The sequence below is a fragment of the Oncorhynchus mykiss genome, chromosome 15 (genome assembly GCF_013265735.2).
Source record: "Oncorhynchus mykiss isolate Arlee chromosome 15, USDA_OmykA_1.1, whole genome shotgun sequence".
Classification (NCBI taxonomy): Eukaryota; Metazoa; Chordata; class Actinopteri; order Salmoniformes; family Salmonidae; genus Oncorhynchus; species Oncorhynchus mykiss.
Window position 1 is genome coordinate 23,310,066 of NC_048579.1, and position 20,958 is coordinate 23,331,023.

The window sequence follows — 20,958 nt, forward strand, 5'->3', positions numbered from 1 at the left end:
GGCATTTATTACCCCTCTCCTCTCACAGCCCAGAGAGGAAGTCAATATTTAACATCAATACTCTGCATTAATTGATATTCTGCCTACAATAACAGAAGGGGGGGGGGGGGGGGGGGGGGGTAGCAGAAAGCTGTTAGGGCCCTATAGAATCACTATTCCATGCTTTACTTATTGACCATAATCAATGCTTTTAAAATGGCAGTTTGAATCATGTCTAATCTCCAGCCAACTGTAAAACTGGCCACATGAGTCTGTGTTTAGATACCACACATTCATTTAAATTATGTGTATTTGTATGACTAAATGTGTTAATAAAAGCTTTTAGTAAGTAAACATTCACAAAATGCATAAGCTTGTATTATTAAAGGTCCAATGCAGCTGTTTTTATCTCAATATCAAATCATTTCTTGGCAAGAATGAAGTACCTTACGGTTATTGTTTTACATTAAAATGGCCAAAGAGAAACAAAAGTAGCTTCTTAGCAAGTTTCTCAAGAAATAATTTTGCTAGGGCTGTCTAGGAGTAGTTTTGAAAATGACCTGTTATTGGCAGAGCGGTTAGGAACTATATTTCCAAACAACACATGCTTCCCACAGTTGTCAAGTTGGCTGGATGTCCTTTGGGTGGTGGACAATTCTTGATACACACGAGAAACTGTTGAGCGTGAAAACCCCAGCAGTGTTGCAGTTCTTGACACAAACCGTTGCCCCTTGCACCTACTACCATACCCTGTTCAAAGGCACTTATATTTTTTGTCTTGCCCATTCACACTCTGAATGGCACAGTGCATTTGGGAAGTATTCAGACCCCCTGACTTTTTTCACATTTTATTACGTTACAGCCTTATTCTAAAATGGATTGAATAAAACATTGGCCCTGTCAATCTACACACCATACCCCATAATGACAAAGTGAAAACAGGTTTTCATACATTCTGCACATTTTTATTAAAAACAAAGAGGGAGGTGACCAAGAACCCGATGGTCACTCTGACAGAGCTCCAGAGTTCATCTGTGGAGATGAGAACCTTCTACTCCATCAATCAGGCCTTCATGGTAGTGTGGCCAGATGGAATCCATTCCCTCAGTAAAAGGCACATGACAGCCCGCTTGGAGTTTGCCAAAAGGCACCTAAAGGACTCTTAGACCATGGGAAACAATATTCTCTGGTCGTATGAAACCAAGATTTAACTCTTTGACCTGAATGCCAAGTGTCATGTTTGGAGAAAACCTTGCACCATCACTACGGTGAAGCATGGTGGTGGCAGCATCATGCTGTGGGTATGTTTTTCAGAGGCAGAGACTGGGAGACTAGTCGGGATCAAGGGAAAGATTAACAGAGCACAGTACAGAGATCCATGAAAACCTACTCAAGAGCGCTCAGGACATCAGACTGGGGCTAAGGTTCACCTTCCAACAGGACAATGACCCTAAGCACACAGCCAAGACAACGCAGGAGTGGCTTCGGGACAAGTCTCAATGTCGTTGAGTGGCCCAGCCAGAGCCCAGACTTGAACACGATCTAACATCTCTGGAGAGACCTGAAAATAGCTGTGCAGTGAGTCTCCCCATCCAACCTGACAGAGCTTGAGAATGTCATACCCAAGAAGATTCGAGGCGGTAATTGCTACCAAAGGTTATTCAACAAAGTAATGAGTAAAGAGTCTTTACTTTAGAATATTTATGCAAATGTGATGTAGCATATATATATATATATATATATATATATATATATATATATATAATTACACAGTGCCTTGCGAAAGTATTCGGCCCCCTTGAACATTGCGACCTTTTGCCACATTTCAGGCTTCAAACATAAAGATATAAAACTGTATTTTTTAGTGAAGAATCAACAACAAGTGGGACACAATCATGAAGTGGAACGACATTTATTGGATATTTCAAACTTTTTTAACAAATCAAAAACTGAAAAATTGGGCGTGCAAAATTATTCAGCCCCCTTAAGTTAATACTTTGTAGCGCCGCCTTTTGCTGCGATTACAGCTGTAAGTCGCTTGGGGTATGTCTCTATCAGTTTTGCACATCGAGAGACTGACATTTTTTCCCATTCCTCCTTGCAAAACAGCTCGAGCTCAGTGAGGTTGGATGGAGAGCATTTGTGAACAGCAGTTTTCAGTTCTTTCCACAGATTCTCAATTGGATTCAGGTCTGGACTTTGACTTGGCCATTCTAACACCTGGATATGTTTATTTTTGAACCATTCCATTGTAGATTTTGCTTTATGTTTTGGATCATTGTCTTGTTGGAAGACAAATCTCCGTCCCAGTCTCAGGTCTTTTGCAGACTCCATCAGGTTTTCTTCCAGAATGGTCCTGTATTTGGCTCCATCCATCTTCCCATCAATTTTAACCATCTTCCCTGTCCCTGCTGAAGAAAAGCAGGCCCAAACCATGATGCTGCCACCACCATGTTTGACAGTGGGGATGGTGTGTTCAGCTGTGTTGCTTTTACGCCAAACATAACGTTTTGCATTGTTGCCAAAAAGTTCAATTTTGGTTTCATCTGACCAGAGCACCTTCTTCCACATGTTTGGTGTGTCTCCCAGGTGGCTTGTGGCAAACTTTAAACGACACTTTTTATGGATATCTTTAAGAAATGGCGTTCTTCTTGCCACTCTTCCATAAAGGCCAGATTTGTGCAATATACGACTGATTGTTGTCCTATGGACAGAGTCTCCCACCTCAGCTGTAGATCTCTGCAGTTCATCCAGAGTGATCATGGGCCTCTTGGCTGCATCTCTGATCAGTCTTCTCCTTGTATGAGCTGAAAGTTTAGAGGGACGGCCAGGTCTTGGTAGATTTGCAGTGGTCTGATACTCCTTCCATTTCAATATTATCGCTTGCACAGTGCTCCTTGGGATGTTTAAAGCTTGGGAAATCTTTTTGTATCCAAATCCGGCTTTAAACTTCTTCACAACAGTATCTCGGACCTGCCTGGTGTGTTCCTTGTTCTTCATGATGCTCTCTGCGCTTTTAACGGACCTCTGAGACTATCACAGTGCAGGTGCATTTATACGGAGACTTGATTACACACAGGTGGATTGTATTTATCATCATTAGTCATTTAGGTCAACATTGGATCATTCAGAGATCCTCACTGAACTTCTGGAGAGAGTTTGCTGCACTGAAAGTAAAGGGGCTGAATAATTTTGCACGCCCAATTTTTCAGTTTTTGATTTGTTAAAAAAGTTTGAAATATCCAATAAATGTCGTTCCACTTCATGATTGTGTCCCACTTGTTGTTGATTCTTCACAAAAAAAATACAGTTTTATATCTTTATGTTTGAAGCCTGAAATGTGGCAAAAGGTCGCAAAGTTCAAGGGGGCCGAATACTTTCGCAAGGCACTATATATATATATATATATATATATATATATATATATATATATATATATATATATATATATATATATATATATATATATATATATATTATAATTTCAAAAAACAGTTTTTGCTTTGTCATTATGGGATATTGTTTGTAGATTGAGGGGAAAAAACAATCCATTTTAGAATAAGGCTGTAGCGTAACAAAATGTGGAAAAGGTCGAGGTCTGAAAACTTTCCGAATGCACTGTATACACAATCCATGTCGCAATTGTCTCGGCTTAAAAATCCTTCTTTAATCTGTCTCCTCTCCTTCATCTACACTGATTTGAAGTGGTATTAACAAGTGACATCAATAAGGGATCATAGCTTTCACCTGGATTCACCTTGTCAGTCTATGCCATGGAACGAGCAGGTGTTTTTAATGTTTTGTGTACTTAGTATATGTGACAATACGTAATGTGTATATACAGTACCGGTCAAAGGTTTGGACACTTACTCATTCATGTTTTTTTTTTCTTCTACATTGTAGAATAATAGTAAAGACATCAAAACTATGAAATAACACATGGAATCATGTAGTAACCAAAAGTCTCCTGTACTCCCTGTTCACCCACGACTGCGTGGCCACGCACGCCTCCAACTCAATCATCAAGTTTGCGGACGACACAACAGTGGTAGGCTTGATTACCAACAACGACGAGACGGCCTACAGGGAGGAGGTGAGGGCCCTCGGAGTGTGGTGTCAGGAAAATAACCTCACACTCAACGTCAACAAAACAAAGGAGATGATTGTGGACTTCAGGAAACAGCAGAGGGAACACCCCCCTATCCACATCGATGGAACAGTAGTGGAGAGGGTAGTAAGTTTTAAGTTCCTCGGCGTACACATCACAGACAAACTGAATTGGTCCACCCACACAGACAGCATCGTGAAGAAGGCGCAGCAGCGCCTCTTCAACCTCAGGAGGCTGAAGAAATTTGGCTTGTCACCAAAAGCACTCACAAACTTCGACAGATGCACAATCGAGAGCATTCTGTCGGGCTGTATCACCGCCTGGTACGGCAACTGCTCCGCCCACAACCGTAAGGCTCTCCAGAGGTAGTGAGGTCTGCACAACGCATCACCAGGGGCAAACTACCTGCCCTCCAGGACACCTACACCACCCGATGTCACAGGAAGGCCATAAAGATCATCAAGGACAACAACCACCCGAGCCACTGCCTGTTCACCCCGCTATCATCCAGAAGGCGAGGTCAGTACAGGTGCATCAAAGCTGGGACCGAGAGACTGAAATCAGCTTCTATCTCAAGGCCATCAGACTGTTAAATAGCCACCACTAACATTGAGTGGCTGCTGCCAACACACTGACTCAACTCCAGCCACTTTAATAATGGGAATTGATGGGAAATTATGTAAAATATATCACTAGCCACTTTAAACAATGCTACCTAATATAATGTTTACATACCCTACATTATTCATCCCATATGTATACGTATATACTGTACTCTATATCATCTACTGCATCTTTATGTAATACATGTATCACTAGCCACTTTAACTATGCCACTTTGTTTACATACTCATCTCATATGTATATACTGCACTCAATACCATCTACTGTATCTTGCCTATGCTGCTCTGTACCATCACTCATCCATATATTTGTATGTACATATTCTTTATCCCCTTACACTGTGTATAAGACAGTAGTTTTGAAATTGTTAGCTAGATTACTTGTTGGTTATTACTGCCTTGTCGGAACTAGAAGCACAAGCATTTCGCTACACTCGCATTAACATCTGCTAACCATGTGTATGTGACAAATAAAATTTGATTTGATTTTACTTTGGCCGCCTTTCCTTCCAGTTCTCTGCTCCAATGACTGGAACAAATTGCAGAAATCACTGAAGTAGGAGACTTATACATCCCTCACTAATTTCAAGCATTGGCTGTCAGAGCATCTTACCGATTGCTGCAGCTGTACATAGCCCAGCTGTAAATAACCCATCCAACCAACTACCTACCTTTATCCCCATTTTTCTTTCTGCTCTTTTGCACACCAGTATTTCTACTTGCACATCCTCATCTGCACATCTATCACTCCAGTGTCAATTGCTGAATTGTAATTACTTCGCTACTATGGCCTATTTATTGCCTTACCTCCTTACTCAATTTGCACACACTGTATACAGATTTCTACTGTGTTATTGACTATTTTTGCTTATCCCATGTGTAACTTGTTTTTGTCGCACTGCTTTTTAAAATCTTAGCCAGGTCGCAGTTTTAAATGAGAACTTGTTCTCAACTGGCCTACCTGCTTAAATAAAATGAGGAAAAAAACATTTCACGCAGTCTCCTCTTAAAAGTTGATGTTGAGATGTGTCTGTTAGTTGAACTCTGTGAAGCAGAGGTAACGCTGGGTCTTCCTTTCCTGTGGGGGTCCTCATGAGAGCCAATTTCATTGGTGGTTTTTGTGACTGATTGACTGACCTTCATGTCGTGAATTAATGATGGACTGCCGTTTGCCTTTGCTTATTTGAGCTGTTCTTGCCATAATATGGACTTAGCCCTATTTGGTAAAAGACCGTCTTCTGTATACCACCCCTACCTTGTCACAACACAACTGATTGGCTCAATCGCATTAACAATGGATGAAAATCCACAAATGAACTTTTAACCAGGCACACCTGTTAATTGAAATGCAATTCAGGTGACAATGAGTTGGACCGCAGAGTAAAGGAAAAGCAGCCAACAAGTGCTCAGCATATGTGGGAACTCCTTCAAGACTGTTGGAAAAGCATTCCTCATGAAGCTGGTTGAGAGAATGCCAAGAGTGTGCAAAGCTGTCTAACAGGGCAAAGGGTGGCTACTTTGAAGGATCTCAAATGTAAAATGTATTTGGATTTGTTTAACCCTTTTTTTTGGGGTACTACTACATATACGTGTTATTTCATAGTTTTGATGTCGTCACTATTGTTCTACAATGTAGAACGTAGTACAAATATAGAAAAACCTTTGGAAAAAAAAAAAAATCTTATTGGCCTATTAACTACACTGAACAAAAATAAACGCTACATGTAAAGTGTTGGTCCCATGTTTCATGGGCAGAAATGAAAGAGCCCCAACATTTTTCTTACGAACAAAAAGCTTATAGCTCTAAAATATTGTGCGCAAATTGGTTTACAATCCTGGTGGTGAACATTTCTCCTTTGCCAAGATAATCCATTAACCTGACAGGTGTGTCATATCAAGAAGCAGATTTAACAGCATGATCATTACACAGGTACACCTTGTGCCACACTAAAATGTGCAGTTTTGTCACACAACACAATTCCACAGATGTCTCACATTTTTAGGGAGCATGCAATTGTTATGCTGACTGTAGGAATGTCCACCAGAGCTGTTTCCAGAGTATTGAATGTTTTCTTTACCACTTCAGTGGGCAAATGCTCACCTTTGATGGCCACTGGTACGCTGGAGAAGTGTGCTCTTCATGGATGAATCGCGGTTTCAACTGTCCCGGGCAGATGGCAGAAAGTGTGTATGGTGTCGTGTTGGTGAGCAGTTTGATGATGTCAACATTGTAAACCGAGTGCCCCATGGTGGCGGTGGGGTTATGGTATGCGCAGGCATAAACTACTAATAATGAACACAATTGCATTTTATCGATGGCAATTTGAATGCGCAGAGATACATTGACGAGATCCTGGGGCCCATTGTCGTGCCATTCATCAACCACCATCACCTCATGTTTCAGCATGATAATGCACGGCCCCATGACGCAAGGATCTGTACATAATTCCTGGAAGCTGAAAATGTCCCAGTTTCTCCATGTCCTGCATACTCACCAGACATGTCACCCATTGAACCTGTTTAGATTGTTCCGGAACAACGTCTACGACAGCATGCTCAACAGCCTGATCAACCGTATGTGAAGGAGATGTGTCGCGCTGCATGAGGCAAATAGTGGTCAAACTAGATACTGACTGGTTTTCTGATCCACGGCCCTACCTTTTAAGAATGTTTTTATTTTTTACAAGGTATCTGTGACCAACAGATGCTTATCTGTATTCCCAGTCATGTGAAATCCATAGATTAGGGCCTAATGAATTAATTTCAATTGACAGATTTCCTTATATGAACTATAACTCGGTTAAATCTTTGAAATTGTTGCATGTTGCGTTTTTAAAAATATTTTCAGTGTAATTTACTGCATGGTGATGTCACCATTGAAGGCCAAAACTCCCTCCCACCAAATAGGCAGACATTTCAGGTGGTCTTTTCCAACAGCTCTTACACTAAAACGCAATAATCATAGTTTTCACAATTTCACAGTATTATTCCAAACCACCCCCCCCCCCCCCCCCCACACACACACACACACACACACACACACACACGCGATTGGTACCAAAGTCATGTACAGTATGTTGCAGTATCCCTGTTGGAGAGAAGAGAGACGAGTAAAAGAGAGGAGGAATGGAAGGCTCAATATCTTAATGGTATTCACTGAACTCTATGACATTCTATTGACCATCTAAGCTGCTGACTCATACAGAGGATCACCATGTTCTCTCCAAAAGCGTCTTTTTCACAACACTATGGCAGAAGATGAGATGTATTTTCCCAGTCAGCTGCCACTTAATCTAGTCAGCGCATTCAGGAATGCAGGGGAGATGTCAGATGTTGCTTTAGACTTCGTTTCCTCAACGAATGTGTTCTTTTTCGTCCTTGGTAAGTCGTATTAGATACATGGGGAACAAAATATAGCCTCCTTAACTCGGCTGCCAGTGATGGTGTACTTCTAAAAACGTTTACTACTGTTACGAAACCGTTACGAAACCGTTTCGAGCCACTGTTTGGGGGGGGAACGCATTTTGAGTTCTTGAAGATGGCATGTTTATAATATAGTAAGTGTCATCAACATGTCTTGAAGGTGACTTCCGTAGTGCTATCTGATGTCTCAGACTTTTTCCTCCTAGGGCCCTTAGCTCAGCACCTCTTCTCATCCCTGTGTAAGCAGTATCGGCATACAGCCTGCCCTTTTACACTTTAATCACATCGTTCACGTCATAGCCCAGGTCTAGCACTGTGTTAGTGCATTTATGAATATGGATCTGTCACTCAATCAAATGTATCAATCACATGTATTTTATGAAGCCTTTATGACATCAGCAGTTGTCACAGTGCTTTACAGAAACTGAGCCTAAAACCCTAAAGAGCAAGTAATGCAGATGCAGAAGCACAGTGGCTAGGCAAAACTCCCCAGATGTAACCAGACAAATCGCTTCAATCTGTCGGTATGATCATTATTCAGGCAATCCAGGTTATAATGACTGGATCTGTGCAGTGATTTGGCTGACATCCTATGTACAGTACCAGTCAAAAGCTTGGACACACCTACTCATTCAAGGATTTTTCTTTATTTTGACTTTTCTACATTGTAGAATAATAGTGAAGACGTCAAAACTATGAAATGACACACATGGAATCATGTATTAACCAAAAAAGCCTTAAATCTAAATATTTTTATGTTTCAGATTCTTCAAAGTAGCCTCCCTTTGCCTTGATGACAGCTTTGCACACTCTTGGCATTCTCTCAACCAGCTTCTTGTGGTAGTCACCTGGAATGCATTTCATTTATCAGGTGTGCCTTGTTAAATGTTCATATGTGAAACCTCCCAGGTGGCGCAGTGGTTAAGGGTGCTGTACTGCAGCGCCAGCTGTGCCACCAGAGACTCTGGGTTCTCTGTCGTAACCGACCGCGACCGGGAGGTCCGTGGAGCGTCTAGGTTAGGGAGGGTTTGGCCGGTAGGGATATACTTGTCTCATCGTGCACTAGTGACTCCTGTGGCGGGCCGGGTGCAGTGCGCGCTAACCAAGGTTGGCCACATTGGTGCGGCTGGCTTGGGTTGTGTATCGGAGGACGCATGACTTTCAACCTTCGTCTCTCCCGAGCCCGCACGGGAGTTGTAGCGATGAGACAAGATAGTAGCTACTAAAACAATTGGATACCATGAAATTGGGGAGAAAAGGGAGTAAAAAAAAAAAAAGTTTATGTGGAATTGCTTTCCTTCAGCCAATCAGTTGTGTTGTGACAAGGTAGGGGTGGTATATAGAAGATAGCCCTAAATGTCCATATTATGGCAAGAACAGCTCAAATAAGCAAAGAGAAACGACAGTCCATCATTACTTTAAGTCATTACTGAACATTTCAAGTACTTTATCTTCAAGTGCAGTCGCAAAAACCATCAAGCGCTATGATGAAACTGGCTCTCATGAGGACCGCCACAGGAAAGGAAGACCCAGAGTCACCTCTGCTGCAGAGCATAAATTGGCCCAGACCCATTAAGAAGGAAATAAATTCCAGAAATTAACTTTTAACAAGGCACACCTGTTAATTGAAATGCATTCCAGGTGACTACCTCATGAAGCTGGTTGAGAGAATGCCAAGAGTGTGCAAAGCTGTCAAGGCAAAGGGTGGCTACTTTGAAGAATCTCAAATATAACATATGTTTTGATTTGTTTAACACTTTGTTGGTTACTACATGATTCCATATGTTATTTAATCGTTTTGATGTCTAAACTATTATTCTACAATGTAGAAAATAATACAAATAAAGAGAAACCCTTGAATGAGTTGGTGTGTCCAAACTTTTGACCGGTACTGTATGAGCAGTCTGGTTCAGTCATCCAGGAGGATGCATCTACTCTTTTTGAAACTCTTCTGTTGCATATAAGCATTGGCAAATCCTGCTTAGACTCACTCAGGCCTGAACATTGACCCAACCCCACTCTGCTTTAGCCTTCACCCATTGCTCAGTCCCTACAATAGAGATCGCAGCACGGTGGGATTTGGAGCTACAGTTTGATATGCTAATCCCATTGGTTTTGGACTGGGATAACAACACCCTCCATCAGTCAACACGGAATGGTCCTGTCTGAAATAACTGGTGCCTGTAGCCTAATAGTAATAATCAGTCAACACGGTCCTGTCTGAAAGAACTGGTTCCTGTAGCCTAATAATAAGCCATATTTCAACAACAAAAACGCTTTGGTGCACCCTCTTTTCCAGTGTCACTTTCTTGATTTGAATATACCATACATAGCTTCATTATACTACATTTGATGAATCTACCTAACATTGGCCTTCCCAAGAACCTCCTGTTTTATCTTGTTTCTTGTGATGCGCTCGGAATGGCCAATAGGGAGCCTGCATAATTGATGACCCACTTGACTTGGTGCTTGTCGTAGTGCAGAGCAGTCCCATGGTGTGAACACTAGCTGTTTCTCTATTTGACTCTCTCAAACATACATTACAGTGCACCTGTCTATGAGAAATTGCTTTTCTTCCTAGAGCATAAGTGCATAGGTTCAGCGTTCATGATAATTTGTAAAATTACACCAAGATGCAGTACAGTTTGACAGTCAGTTTGTACATATGCGCTGAACTGACATTGTTTCCAAAGGGGAGACACAAAAGGACTTTGTGTGTATATGTATATGTACATATATATTTTTTTTTTTCTTGTCTTTTTTTACATTATTCAGTAGTATGATGCATTGAAATACCCATTTCACTGCGCAATGGCAACATCCACATGGATTTGTGAGAATTCCTACTTGTAGGTGTGGTAGATATGAATCAACACAGGGGACAAAAACAACCATTGGACCCACACTGTTATGGTGCAGTGCAATGACATCAAACAACTGTTGCCCAGGTCTTGAGAAATGTTTACTCAGTGTAAATAATGTTTTGAAAAGTCTCCTGTAATTTGGGTTCTTTTATCGTTCAGACATGGCGATTTTGACATATACCTTCTCTCTTTCTCTCTCTCCCTCCCTCTTTCTTCCACCTACGTTAAGTGGCTCAAAGCCAAGGTAAGTCCTGTTTGTCACATGACCCATCTTGCTGTAGTACTCTGCTATTGATAGCTGCTTCAAAAAAAAAAAACTTCATGTATTTGATTCCTTATTTCCCCCTAAACCAATCCATAGTACAAGTAGGCCTTGTCCAGCTGCCGCTGTAGCCTTCATTATTAGAGGCTTAGTAGCACAGCTTATCGTGTCAATATCCAGCGCCTTCAGAAAGTATTCACACCCCTTGACTTTTTCCACATGTTGTTGTGTTACAGCCTGAATTGAGGTTTTGTCACTGGCCTACACACAATACCCCATATTTATTTTTTTTTTGAAATGTTTACAAATTAATTAAATTAAAAGCTGACATGTCTTGAGTCAAGTATTCAACCTCTTTGTTATGGCAAGCTAACATCAGTTTAAGAGTAAAAATGTGCTTAATGACTCAAGTTGCATGTGTAGCAGTGTGATGTTGTTCCCCTAGATTATGCACAAAGTTGCACACAACGACCAATTCAAATAGGCCAGGTCAAGAGGGGATGTTAATAATTTGATAATAATAATTCAGTGTGTTTTTTTTATTTAATTACAGCTGCATAGCTAATGCTTTTATTTGGTGTACAAACACTTTTTCGTATCAATATTGTACATACATGTGATTGTAAAAGTTTTGTATATTTTGGTTTGGTCCATCGCGGGTTATCTGTATTTCCATACCCCCTTATTGTTCTCTTTTGCCTGACCTTCAGCTAGCGAGGTATGTTGTCCTTGGCTCCCAAATTGTTTAATATAAAACCGTCATAATGTTACACAATGTACTGTTATGCTACCATAAGTTTGTTACAATGTGGATAATATAAAGATTTATGTTACCCTAGTTAGCGAGCTTTGTGAAACTTGTTATCTATTGTAACTTGTGAGTACTTGGGACAGTGTTTGAGTGAGTGTCCATGTGCTTGCGCAGGTGCCTGAGAGCTAGGACTGCGCCAAGGGTTAACATAATGTGTGTTGTCTCTTCATGTGCAGGGCAAATAAAAAATAATTTAACTAGCAGACCTCCGGTTCTGGCAGCGTCCTATTTAAAAGTACACAACGCAGAACGAACCATGCTACACATGGACATACTTTTTTTTTATGACTACCTCATCTCTGTTCCCCAATCATATCATTTACTGTGAGGTTCCTCAGTCGAGCAGAGAATTTCAACCACACATTCAACCACGAAGACCTGGGAGATTTTGCAAAGAGCACCTATTGGTAAAAAAAAAGTAGACCTTGAATATCCCTTTAAGCATGGTGATGTTAATAATCACACTTTGGATGGTGTATCAATACACCCAGTCACTAAAAGGATACAGTCGTCCTTCCTAACTCAATTGCCGGAGAGGAAGGAAACCGCTCAGAGATTTCACCATGAGGCCAATGGTGACTTTAAAACAGTTACAGAGTTTAATGGGTGTGATAGGAGAAAACTGAGGATGGATCAACAACATTGTAGTTACTCTTCAACACTAACCTAATTGACAGTGTGAAAAGAAGGAAGCCATTACAGAATAAAGATATTCCAAAACATGCATCCTGTGCAACAAGACACTAAAGTAAAACTGCTAAAAATGTGTCAATGAAATGAACATTGTCTAAAATACAACGTGTTATGTTTGGGGCAAATCCAACACATCACTGAGGGCCACTCTTCATATTTTCAAGTGTGGTGGTGGCTGCATAATGTTATAGATATGCTTCAGTGGAGGCTGGTGGGAGGTGCTATAGAAGTACGGGCTCATTGTGATGGCTGGAATGGAAATCACACGTGTGACTCTGTTCCAATAATTCTATTCCAGCCATTACAATGAGCCTGTCCTTCTATAGCACCTCCCACCAGCCTCCACTGGTATGATTGTCATCGGCAAGGACTAGGGAGTTTTTTTTAGGATAACAAGAAACGGAATAGAGCTAAGCCCAGGCAAAATCCTAGAGGAAAACCTGGTTCGGTCTGCTTTTCAACAGACACTGGGAGACACATTTTCAGCAGGACAGTAACTTAAAACACAAGGCCAAATATACACTGGAGTTGCTTACCGAGACGACATTGGACGTTCCTTTGTGACCTAGTTACAGCTGACTTAAATTGGCTTAAATCAACGGCAAAACTTGAAAATGGTTGTCTAGCAATGATCAAACAACCAATTTGACAGAGCTTGAAGAATTTTTATAAAGAATCATGTGAAAATATTGTACAATCCAGGTGTGCAAAGCTCTTAAAGACTTACCCAGAAAAGCTCACAGCTGTAATCACTGCCAAAGGTGATTCTAACATGTATTGACTCAGGGGTGTGAATACTTACGGAAATTTGATTTCTGTGTTTCATTTGAAATAATTAAAAAATATAAGAAATCACATTGTCATTATGGGGTATTGTGTGTGTGTGTGTGTGTGTGTAGATGGATTAAAAAATATATATTTAATACATTTTGAGTTCAGGCTGTAACACAACAAAATGTGGAATAAGTCAAGGGGTATGAATACTTTCCGAAGGCACTGTATCATGATAGGTATGTTGACATGTATGTGTTGAATCGCTGTTCATATGTGTAGCTGTGTATGATGATCTTATCCGCTGTATGGGTTTTCCAGATAAAATGAGTATGCACCTTTTTAAAATATTTATAACTCTTATTAAAACAATAACCCCAGGAGTCATGAAAAACGCAGATGTTAGCTGTGGCGTCGCCTTAGTTATTGGCTTTGATTATGTTTGTTTTTATGTGCTTGATAGAACACCATGTCCTAAACAAACATGTCACAATGTTTAGCAGGAAGCCCCTGTGGGTTTTACCTGGCCAACCGCCCTGTGACTTGTTCAAAGACCTGTCTGCTAATTTGCTAGAATGTCTCAGTAATGATGTAGCATACTGAATCTGGGAAGCCTATCAGCTTTAGTACTTTTCTGTTGTCATACTAGTTAGTATTTTATGCTACCACTATGTTAAATGTCTTAAACTTTCTTGATTTATTGTCTTTCAACAGCAGCATGGAAATAATCAGCCAATCAGAGGAGGAGGAACACTATCGAGGACCAATCCGCCGACACAGAAGCCGCCTAGCCCGCCGCCCGTGACGGGGCCGATGTCAGGGCGTGGCACTCTAGGGTAAGTGATATATATATATATATATTATTTTAATTTATTTTAATGAATGAATCACTTTTTATCTCAACTATTAACTGAGCCAACATGTTAGAAGGCAGGGCGTTTGGTATCCCAGCCGGTGCACAATGTTAGTCACGTCCTGATCTTTTATATAAAATAGCAGTGTAACACTAAGTGGGCACTAATTCTGGGCTTTAGTGACTGCTGGGGAACATACAGCTGAATGTTGGAGCTAGAAATAGACCAGCCCGTCTGGCATTTGCCTGGAATGCCAGATGTCCAGTCTGTCACTGATCGTGGTGTTGCATTCTATTGCATTCCAACTAAACTTTCACATTTTAAGAGGTAACTTCCATTTGTGAATATGGACATTTTCTCCATTATTTTCAATGAGGAATTGTTGTATTCATTGATCTACAGTGCCTTCAAAAAGTATTCACACCCCTTGACTTTTTGTAAGTTTTGTTGTGATACAGCCTGCATTTGATTAAATTGAGTGTTTGTGTCACTGGCCTAGACACAATAATGTCAAAGTGGAATTGTTTTTATTCTTTTTTATAGTTGTTTTTTATATTAACAATGAAAAGCTGAAGTCAATTAGTATATGTATTCAACTCATTTGTTATAGCAAGCTTAAATAAGTTCAGGAGTAAAAATGTGCTTAACAAGTCACATAATAAGTTAAATAGACTCACTTTGTGTGCAATAATAGTGTTTAACATTATTTGTGAATGACTAACTCATCTCTGTACACCAACCATACAATTATCTGTAAGATCCCTCAGTCAAGCAGTGAATTTCAACCACAAAGACCAGGGAGGTTTTCCAATGCCTTGCAAAGGGCACCTATTGGTTGTTTTTAAAACCATTTATGAAAAAAGAAAAAGCAGACTAAATCTAAGTTGAACGGACCCCTGATTCTCATGCATTCTTATTCTCTGTTTATCTCCCCCTTTCTATCTTTGTTGACTTTGACAGACGCAACACGCCCTATAAAACTCTAGAGCCGGTGAAACCGCCCACAGTGCCCAACGACTACATGACCAGCCCTGCTCGTCTAGGCAGCCAGCACAGCCCGGGTCGCACTGCATCTCTCAACCAGAGACAAAGAACCCACAGGTAACTGACACGGTAGGGAGGCAGGTAGCCTTGTGGTTAAGAGCGTTGGGCCAGTAACCGAAAGGTCGCTGGTTCGAAACCTGATCCGACTAGGTGAAAAATCTCTCGACGTGCCCCTTGAGCAAGTCACTTAACCCTAATTTCTCCTGTAAGTCGCTCTGGATAAGAGCGTCTGCTAAATTACTAAAATGTAAAAAATGTGATGATACCAGTATCGCAATATTTTTTGCATGAAGCAGACATCCCTGGTCCTTTTTTAAAAACCTGCTGTATGTAAAATATTGTGTGCTTGGAAAATGTTTGTTTCCAACATAAGGGCTGTTTTCCTGAAGAAGTTAAATCCGCTTTGTGTTTGTTTTCATTGCCATGATACTAACCAGTAAAACACACTCACGCTCGCCTAGTAGTTAGAGCGTTGGTCCTGTAACCGAAAGGTTGCTGGATCGAATCCCCGAGCTGACATGGTTCGTTCTGCCCCTGAACAAGGCATTTAACCCACTGTTCCCCAATAGGCCGTCATTGTAAATAAGAATTTGTTATTAACTGACTTGCCTAGTTAAATAAATGTAATTTGTGCGCAGACCGATGGATAGACACACACATATACTATTGTCCTACTCAACAGCTCTGAATGTCTCTCCCACAGCCTCTGTTCTAACATGGACATGACAAAAGGAACCCTCCCCAAATACTTTGTATCCCCCATGTCTTACAAACATTTCAAATCTCTTCTCTTAAATTCATCAGCTTAATGTGCTTTCACACCTCCCCCGCCCAAATACTGTAAATCCAACATTTAGCTGACAAGACCCGGAAGGCTTCAGCCGTTTGGGAATGAATGTTCTTCAAGGCCTGCGGCGTAAAGTGTCCTTCGAAAATCCTAAGTCCTCTGTACATTTAGACCCCTGCCACGATCACTGAAATGTGTCCGTCAGAAAGCCACCCTGCGAGAGCTGAGATATGAGTCAGGAGTGATTTTGAAGTTGCTTCATTAGCTAAGAAGGCTGTGCTGCTGACTGAGATGGTCATAAATATTACATCACTTTCCTTTTTTTTCCTCCTGTCCCTCTATCATTTTGGCACACATGCTACTCCTGTTCCCTTTCTTTGCTATTTTCTCTCCCCTTTGTTCTTTCTCTCTTTTGCTTGTGCTCGCTATCTCGTGCGCTCTCTCGCTATCTCGTGCGCTCTCTCGCTATCTCGTGCGCTCTCTCGCTATCTCGTGCGCTCTCTCGCTATCTCGTGCGCTCTCTCGCGCTCTCTCGCTATCTCGTGCGCTCTCTCGCTATCTCGTGCGCTCTCTCGCTCTCTCGCTCGTGCGCTCGTGCGCTCTCTCGCTCGTGCGCTCTCTCGCTCTCTCGTGCGCTCTCTCGCTCTCTCGTGCGCTCTCTCGCTATCTCGTGCGCTCTCTCGCTATCTCGTGCGCTCTCTCGCTATCTCGTGCGCTCTTTCGCTATCTCGTGCGCTCTCTCGTGCGCTCTCTCGCTATCTCGTGCGCTCTCTCTCGCTCTTGCTATCTCGTGCGCTCTCTCTCGCGCTTGCTATCTCGTGCGCGCTCTCTCGCTCTTGCTATCTCGTGCGCGCTCTCTCGCTCTTGCTATCTCGTGCGCGCTCTCTCGCTCTTGCTATCTCGTGCGCGCTCTCTCGCTCTTGCTATCTCGTGCGCGCTCTCTCGCTCTTGCTATCTCGTGCGCGCTCTCTCGCTCTTGCTATCTCGTGCGCGCTCTCTCGCTCTTGCTATCTCGTGCGCGCTCTCTCGCTCTTGCTATCTCGTGCGCGCTCTCTCGCTCTTGCTATCTCGTGCGCGCTCTCTCGCTCTTGCTATCTCGTGCGCGCTCTCTCGCTCTTGCTATCTCGTGCGCGCTCTCTCGCTCTTGCTATCTCGTGCGCGCTCTCTCGCTCTTGCTATCTCGTGCGCGCTCTCTCGCTCTTGCTATCTCGTGCGCGCTCTCTCGCTCTTGCCATCTCGTGCGCGCTCTCTCGCTCTTGCCATCTCGTGCTCTCTCTCTCGCTCTTTCTCTCTCCACCATTGAGTCATGGGAGAGTGCATCTTCAGCAGGGATCCCGGTTTGCCCTGTTTTAGATGAGTAGATGTGGTACCATCATTTGATGTGGTTATAATATGCTTTAAACTAATATGATATGTTACCACACATCAATACTGCAGGACAAATGGTTCACCAAATATCATACATATGTCCAATAAATTGTGTTCAATACCAAGACTGCCAGCAAGACTGCCGCTTTTTGTCCTTGCCAATTAAGGTCTTTCAAACCAGGTGTTATTTCATCTGAACTTGAATTACTCAAGCAATATAAATGACTTTTTCAGTTATGGAGGAGCAAAAACTCAATCAAGTGCAAAAATGACATACTGCAGCCTTCTAGGTTGGGAGCTGTGCACCACTGCAGTACGTTCAAAAACCTGGATCCTTGTGTAATCCACTGGTGTACTCTCATTCTCTCTCTACCCTGGAAACTTTCAGACACAGAGACCGTGTGCTGCTGTGCTGTCCTGTCTGCTCTCGTATTGCTCTCCACACACACACAATCTCTCTTTATCAGTCTCTGCCATCTCTACCTGCCTGAGCCCTGATTCAATAAGTGTGTGCGCGTGCGTATGTGTGTGCTGGTGCATGGTGGGAGTCAAGCTTTCACCAACTCCGTGTGGTGGTCTGATTTCTATGAAATTTGATCTCTGGCGACGTGGTTGGGCTAGAGACAGAGGAGCGTAGGAGGAGTGATGGACCTGGAGATGGAGCGCTATAGATGAGGGATGGGGAGAGACGGAGGTGATTTGATTTCAGCTACTGAAAGGGATGGCAAGCGGGAACTGACAGTGAAAGGCAGACAGGATGGGAAATGTGCATTCTCACATAGTGAGGCTTATCTTATCTCACGCAGGGGGGGGGCTTATCTTATCTGACGCAGGGGGGGGGCTTATCTTATCTCACGCAGGGGGGCTTATCTTATCTCACGCAGGGGGGATTTATCTTATCTCACACAGGGGGGGTTTATCTTATCTCACGTGGGGGGGGATTTATCTTATCTCACACGGGGGGGGGGTTTATCTTATCTCACGGGGGGGGGGCTTATCTTATCTCACGGGGGGGGGCTTATCTTATCTCACGGGGGGGAGGAGGCTTATCTTATCTCACATGGGGGGGTGGTTTATCTTATCTCACGCGGGGGGGGGCTGGGCTTCCCCCTTTTCTCATCCTCACTGGATCACATAGTCACAGTAAACCCCTGACTCTTCCCCTCCCATCCTTCTAGGTGGAACTGAGCCCCTGTATATGTGATTCGTGCTGAGGGGACCCCCTGCTGCCAGCCCCCCCCCCCCCCAAAAAAAAGAGGCCCGGGCTAGACTGGCAGGGAAGGGTATGGGGGTCGTGAGCAGGATTTGGGCCTGGGAGGGGGGGGGTCCTAGCCAGACATTCATCTGACAGCCTCCAGGTCAGCTGCAGGGCAAGGCGGGGCTTATAGGCTTTGACATAATGCCTCTCCTATGTCCTATGGTATTGACTGAGTGTACAAAACATTAAGGACACCTTTCCATGACACAAACTGACCAGGTGAAAGGTGTTAAATCCACTTCAATCAGTGTAGGTGACAGGGAGGAGACCGGTTAAAGACCGTTTCCTGTGTGTATGAAGACTGGTCCACCACCCAAAGGACATCCAGACAACTTGACACATCGAAGTCAACATGGGCCAGCATCCCTGTGGAACGCATTGGACACCTTGCAGAGACCATGCCCAGATTAATTGAGGCTGTTCTGAGGGCTGAAGGAGGTGTCGGGGTGCAACTCAATATTAGGAAGGTGTCCTTAGTGCTTTGTACTCACTCTAGATGTACTGTATCGACCACAGTGTGTCCTGTTGGTACCAGGTTCAGTGGAATCATGTCTTCTGCATGCAATGTCAATCTTGACATTCTTGATTAATGTAAAGTCCTCTAAACGGATTTTGAACAACACAATATAAATGGTGTAGTGGTTCTGAAGGGCTTTTACCTCTGTCCCTGTGACTGACAGGTTGCGGTGGAGAATTCTAACTGGGACATGGGCATACCAGCTGTGTGCACAAGTGATACCTACTGTCTCCTCTGTGGGTTGCCCTGAATACATTTGTTCTCTCTGTTTCTTTCCCTTTCTCTCTAGTGGTAGCAGTGGGGGTAGTGGCAGCAGGGAGAACAGCGGAAGCAGCAGTATTGGCATTCCCATCGCAGTGCCTACGCCCTCCATTCCCAACTCTGGTCCAGGTGAGCGGGAATTAACTGTACTGTATAGGAACATGGGGTCAATCACACTGGGTATGTTGGAATCTTGTTATGTGTTATCATTTCTAAGCCACCATCTCCTCTCTCTATGTGTGTGTGTGTTTGTGTGTGTGTCTCTCTCTCTCTCTCTCTCTCTCTCTCTCTCTGTGTCTCTCTCTCTCTCTCTGTCTCTCTGTGTGTGTCTCTCTCTCTCTCTCTGTCTCTCTCTGTGTGTGTGTGTGTGTGTCTGCATTGTGACTACAGAAACATTAATTCATAAACACATACTACTCTCTCATTGAAAATCCAGTTCATTAAGTCAAGTGAGTACTAGCACAGATGGACAATGCACAGAACACACACACTCCCATCACACAAGGGGAAAATGTAAACAAAGTGTAAATGAGTTGTGTTGCTGGAGGACTGAGTGAGGAGTTATTTAGAACAAAGCTAATCTTACCGGACAGAGGGCTCATAATGACCTATTGTGTTCTGAGATTCTCGCTGTCTCTCTCTCGCTGTCTCTCTCTCGCTGTCTCTCTCTCGCTGTCTCTCTCGCTGTCTCTGTATGTAAATAGGCTCTCCTGTATTAGGGGTGCGGCTCAATGTTAAAGAGAATAGAAGACTACAGGTGGTTTTGTAGTTGGAAATGGAACAGGGAGTTTGGAACGAGGTGTCCTTTTGGCCTGTTGAGGTCGAGAGAGAAAGGAGACGGAGCTGGATATTAGTGACAGGATATCAGGCCAGCAAGACTGGAGCTGTCTGTAAGCCTGTCACCATGGTAACGCACACTCCATGCTGTATAGCCACAGCGGCGTGTGCCTGTTGCCTTCTTCTTGCAAAGGGGTTGTTGTATGAGATGTTCATGTGTTATTCGTATATAAAGGTGTGGTAAGATGGTACCTAACACCAACATAACCAACCAGCTTGAAACCCCCAATCAGTCACTAACGGAGTGGTTCTGACGCACTCGTTTCAGTCCCGCCAATGTCCGCTCTCCCACCCCCCCCTCCTCCACTTCCTGGTCATCAGGCTCCTCCGCCGCCTCCTCTCCCGGGGCAGGGCAACCCAGGGGCTCCTGCAGTGACAGGTGAGCCCAAAGAACCACCAACCACTAGGCTGTACCGCCGCTCCTCTCTGCCGCCAGTGGACAATCATCGAAACCCCCTCATCTCTGACTGTCGCTATTAGAGGGTTTACGTGTGTGTG

At 43.1% G+C, this 20,958-nt stretch overlaps 1 protein-coding gene across 19 annotated transcripts in view; it reads left to right on the forward strand.

Moving 5' to 3' along the window:
• The window catches only part of LOC110489823 (abl interactor 1), a 66,583-nt gene that overhangs the window by 34,553 nt on the left and 11,072 nt on the right, over positions 1-20,958 (forward strand). For 4 of the 19 annotated variants that reach the window (XM_021562752.2, XM_021562756.2, XM_021562765.2 and 1 more), the window contains exons 4-8: positions 11,227-11,241; positions 14,249-14,370; positions 15,349-15,489; positions 19,652-19,752; positions 20,729-20,839. In XM_021562752.2, the coding sequence (XP_021418427.2) occupies positions 11,227-11,241; positions 14,249-14,370; positions 15,349-15,489; positions 19,652-19,752; positions 20,729-20,839 (490 nt within the window). The remainder of the gene's footprint in view (positions 1-11,226; positions 11,242-14,248; positions 14,371-15,348; positions 15,490-19,651; positions 19,753-20,728; positions 20,840-20,958) is intronic. The other 15 variants (XM_021562759.2, XM_021562763.2, XM_036944085.1 and 12 more) reach the window with 7 other exon arrangements.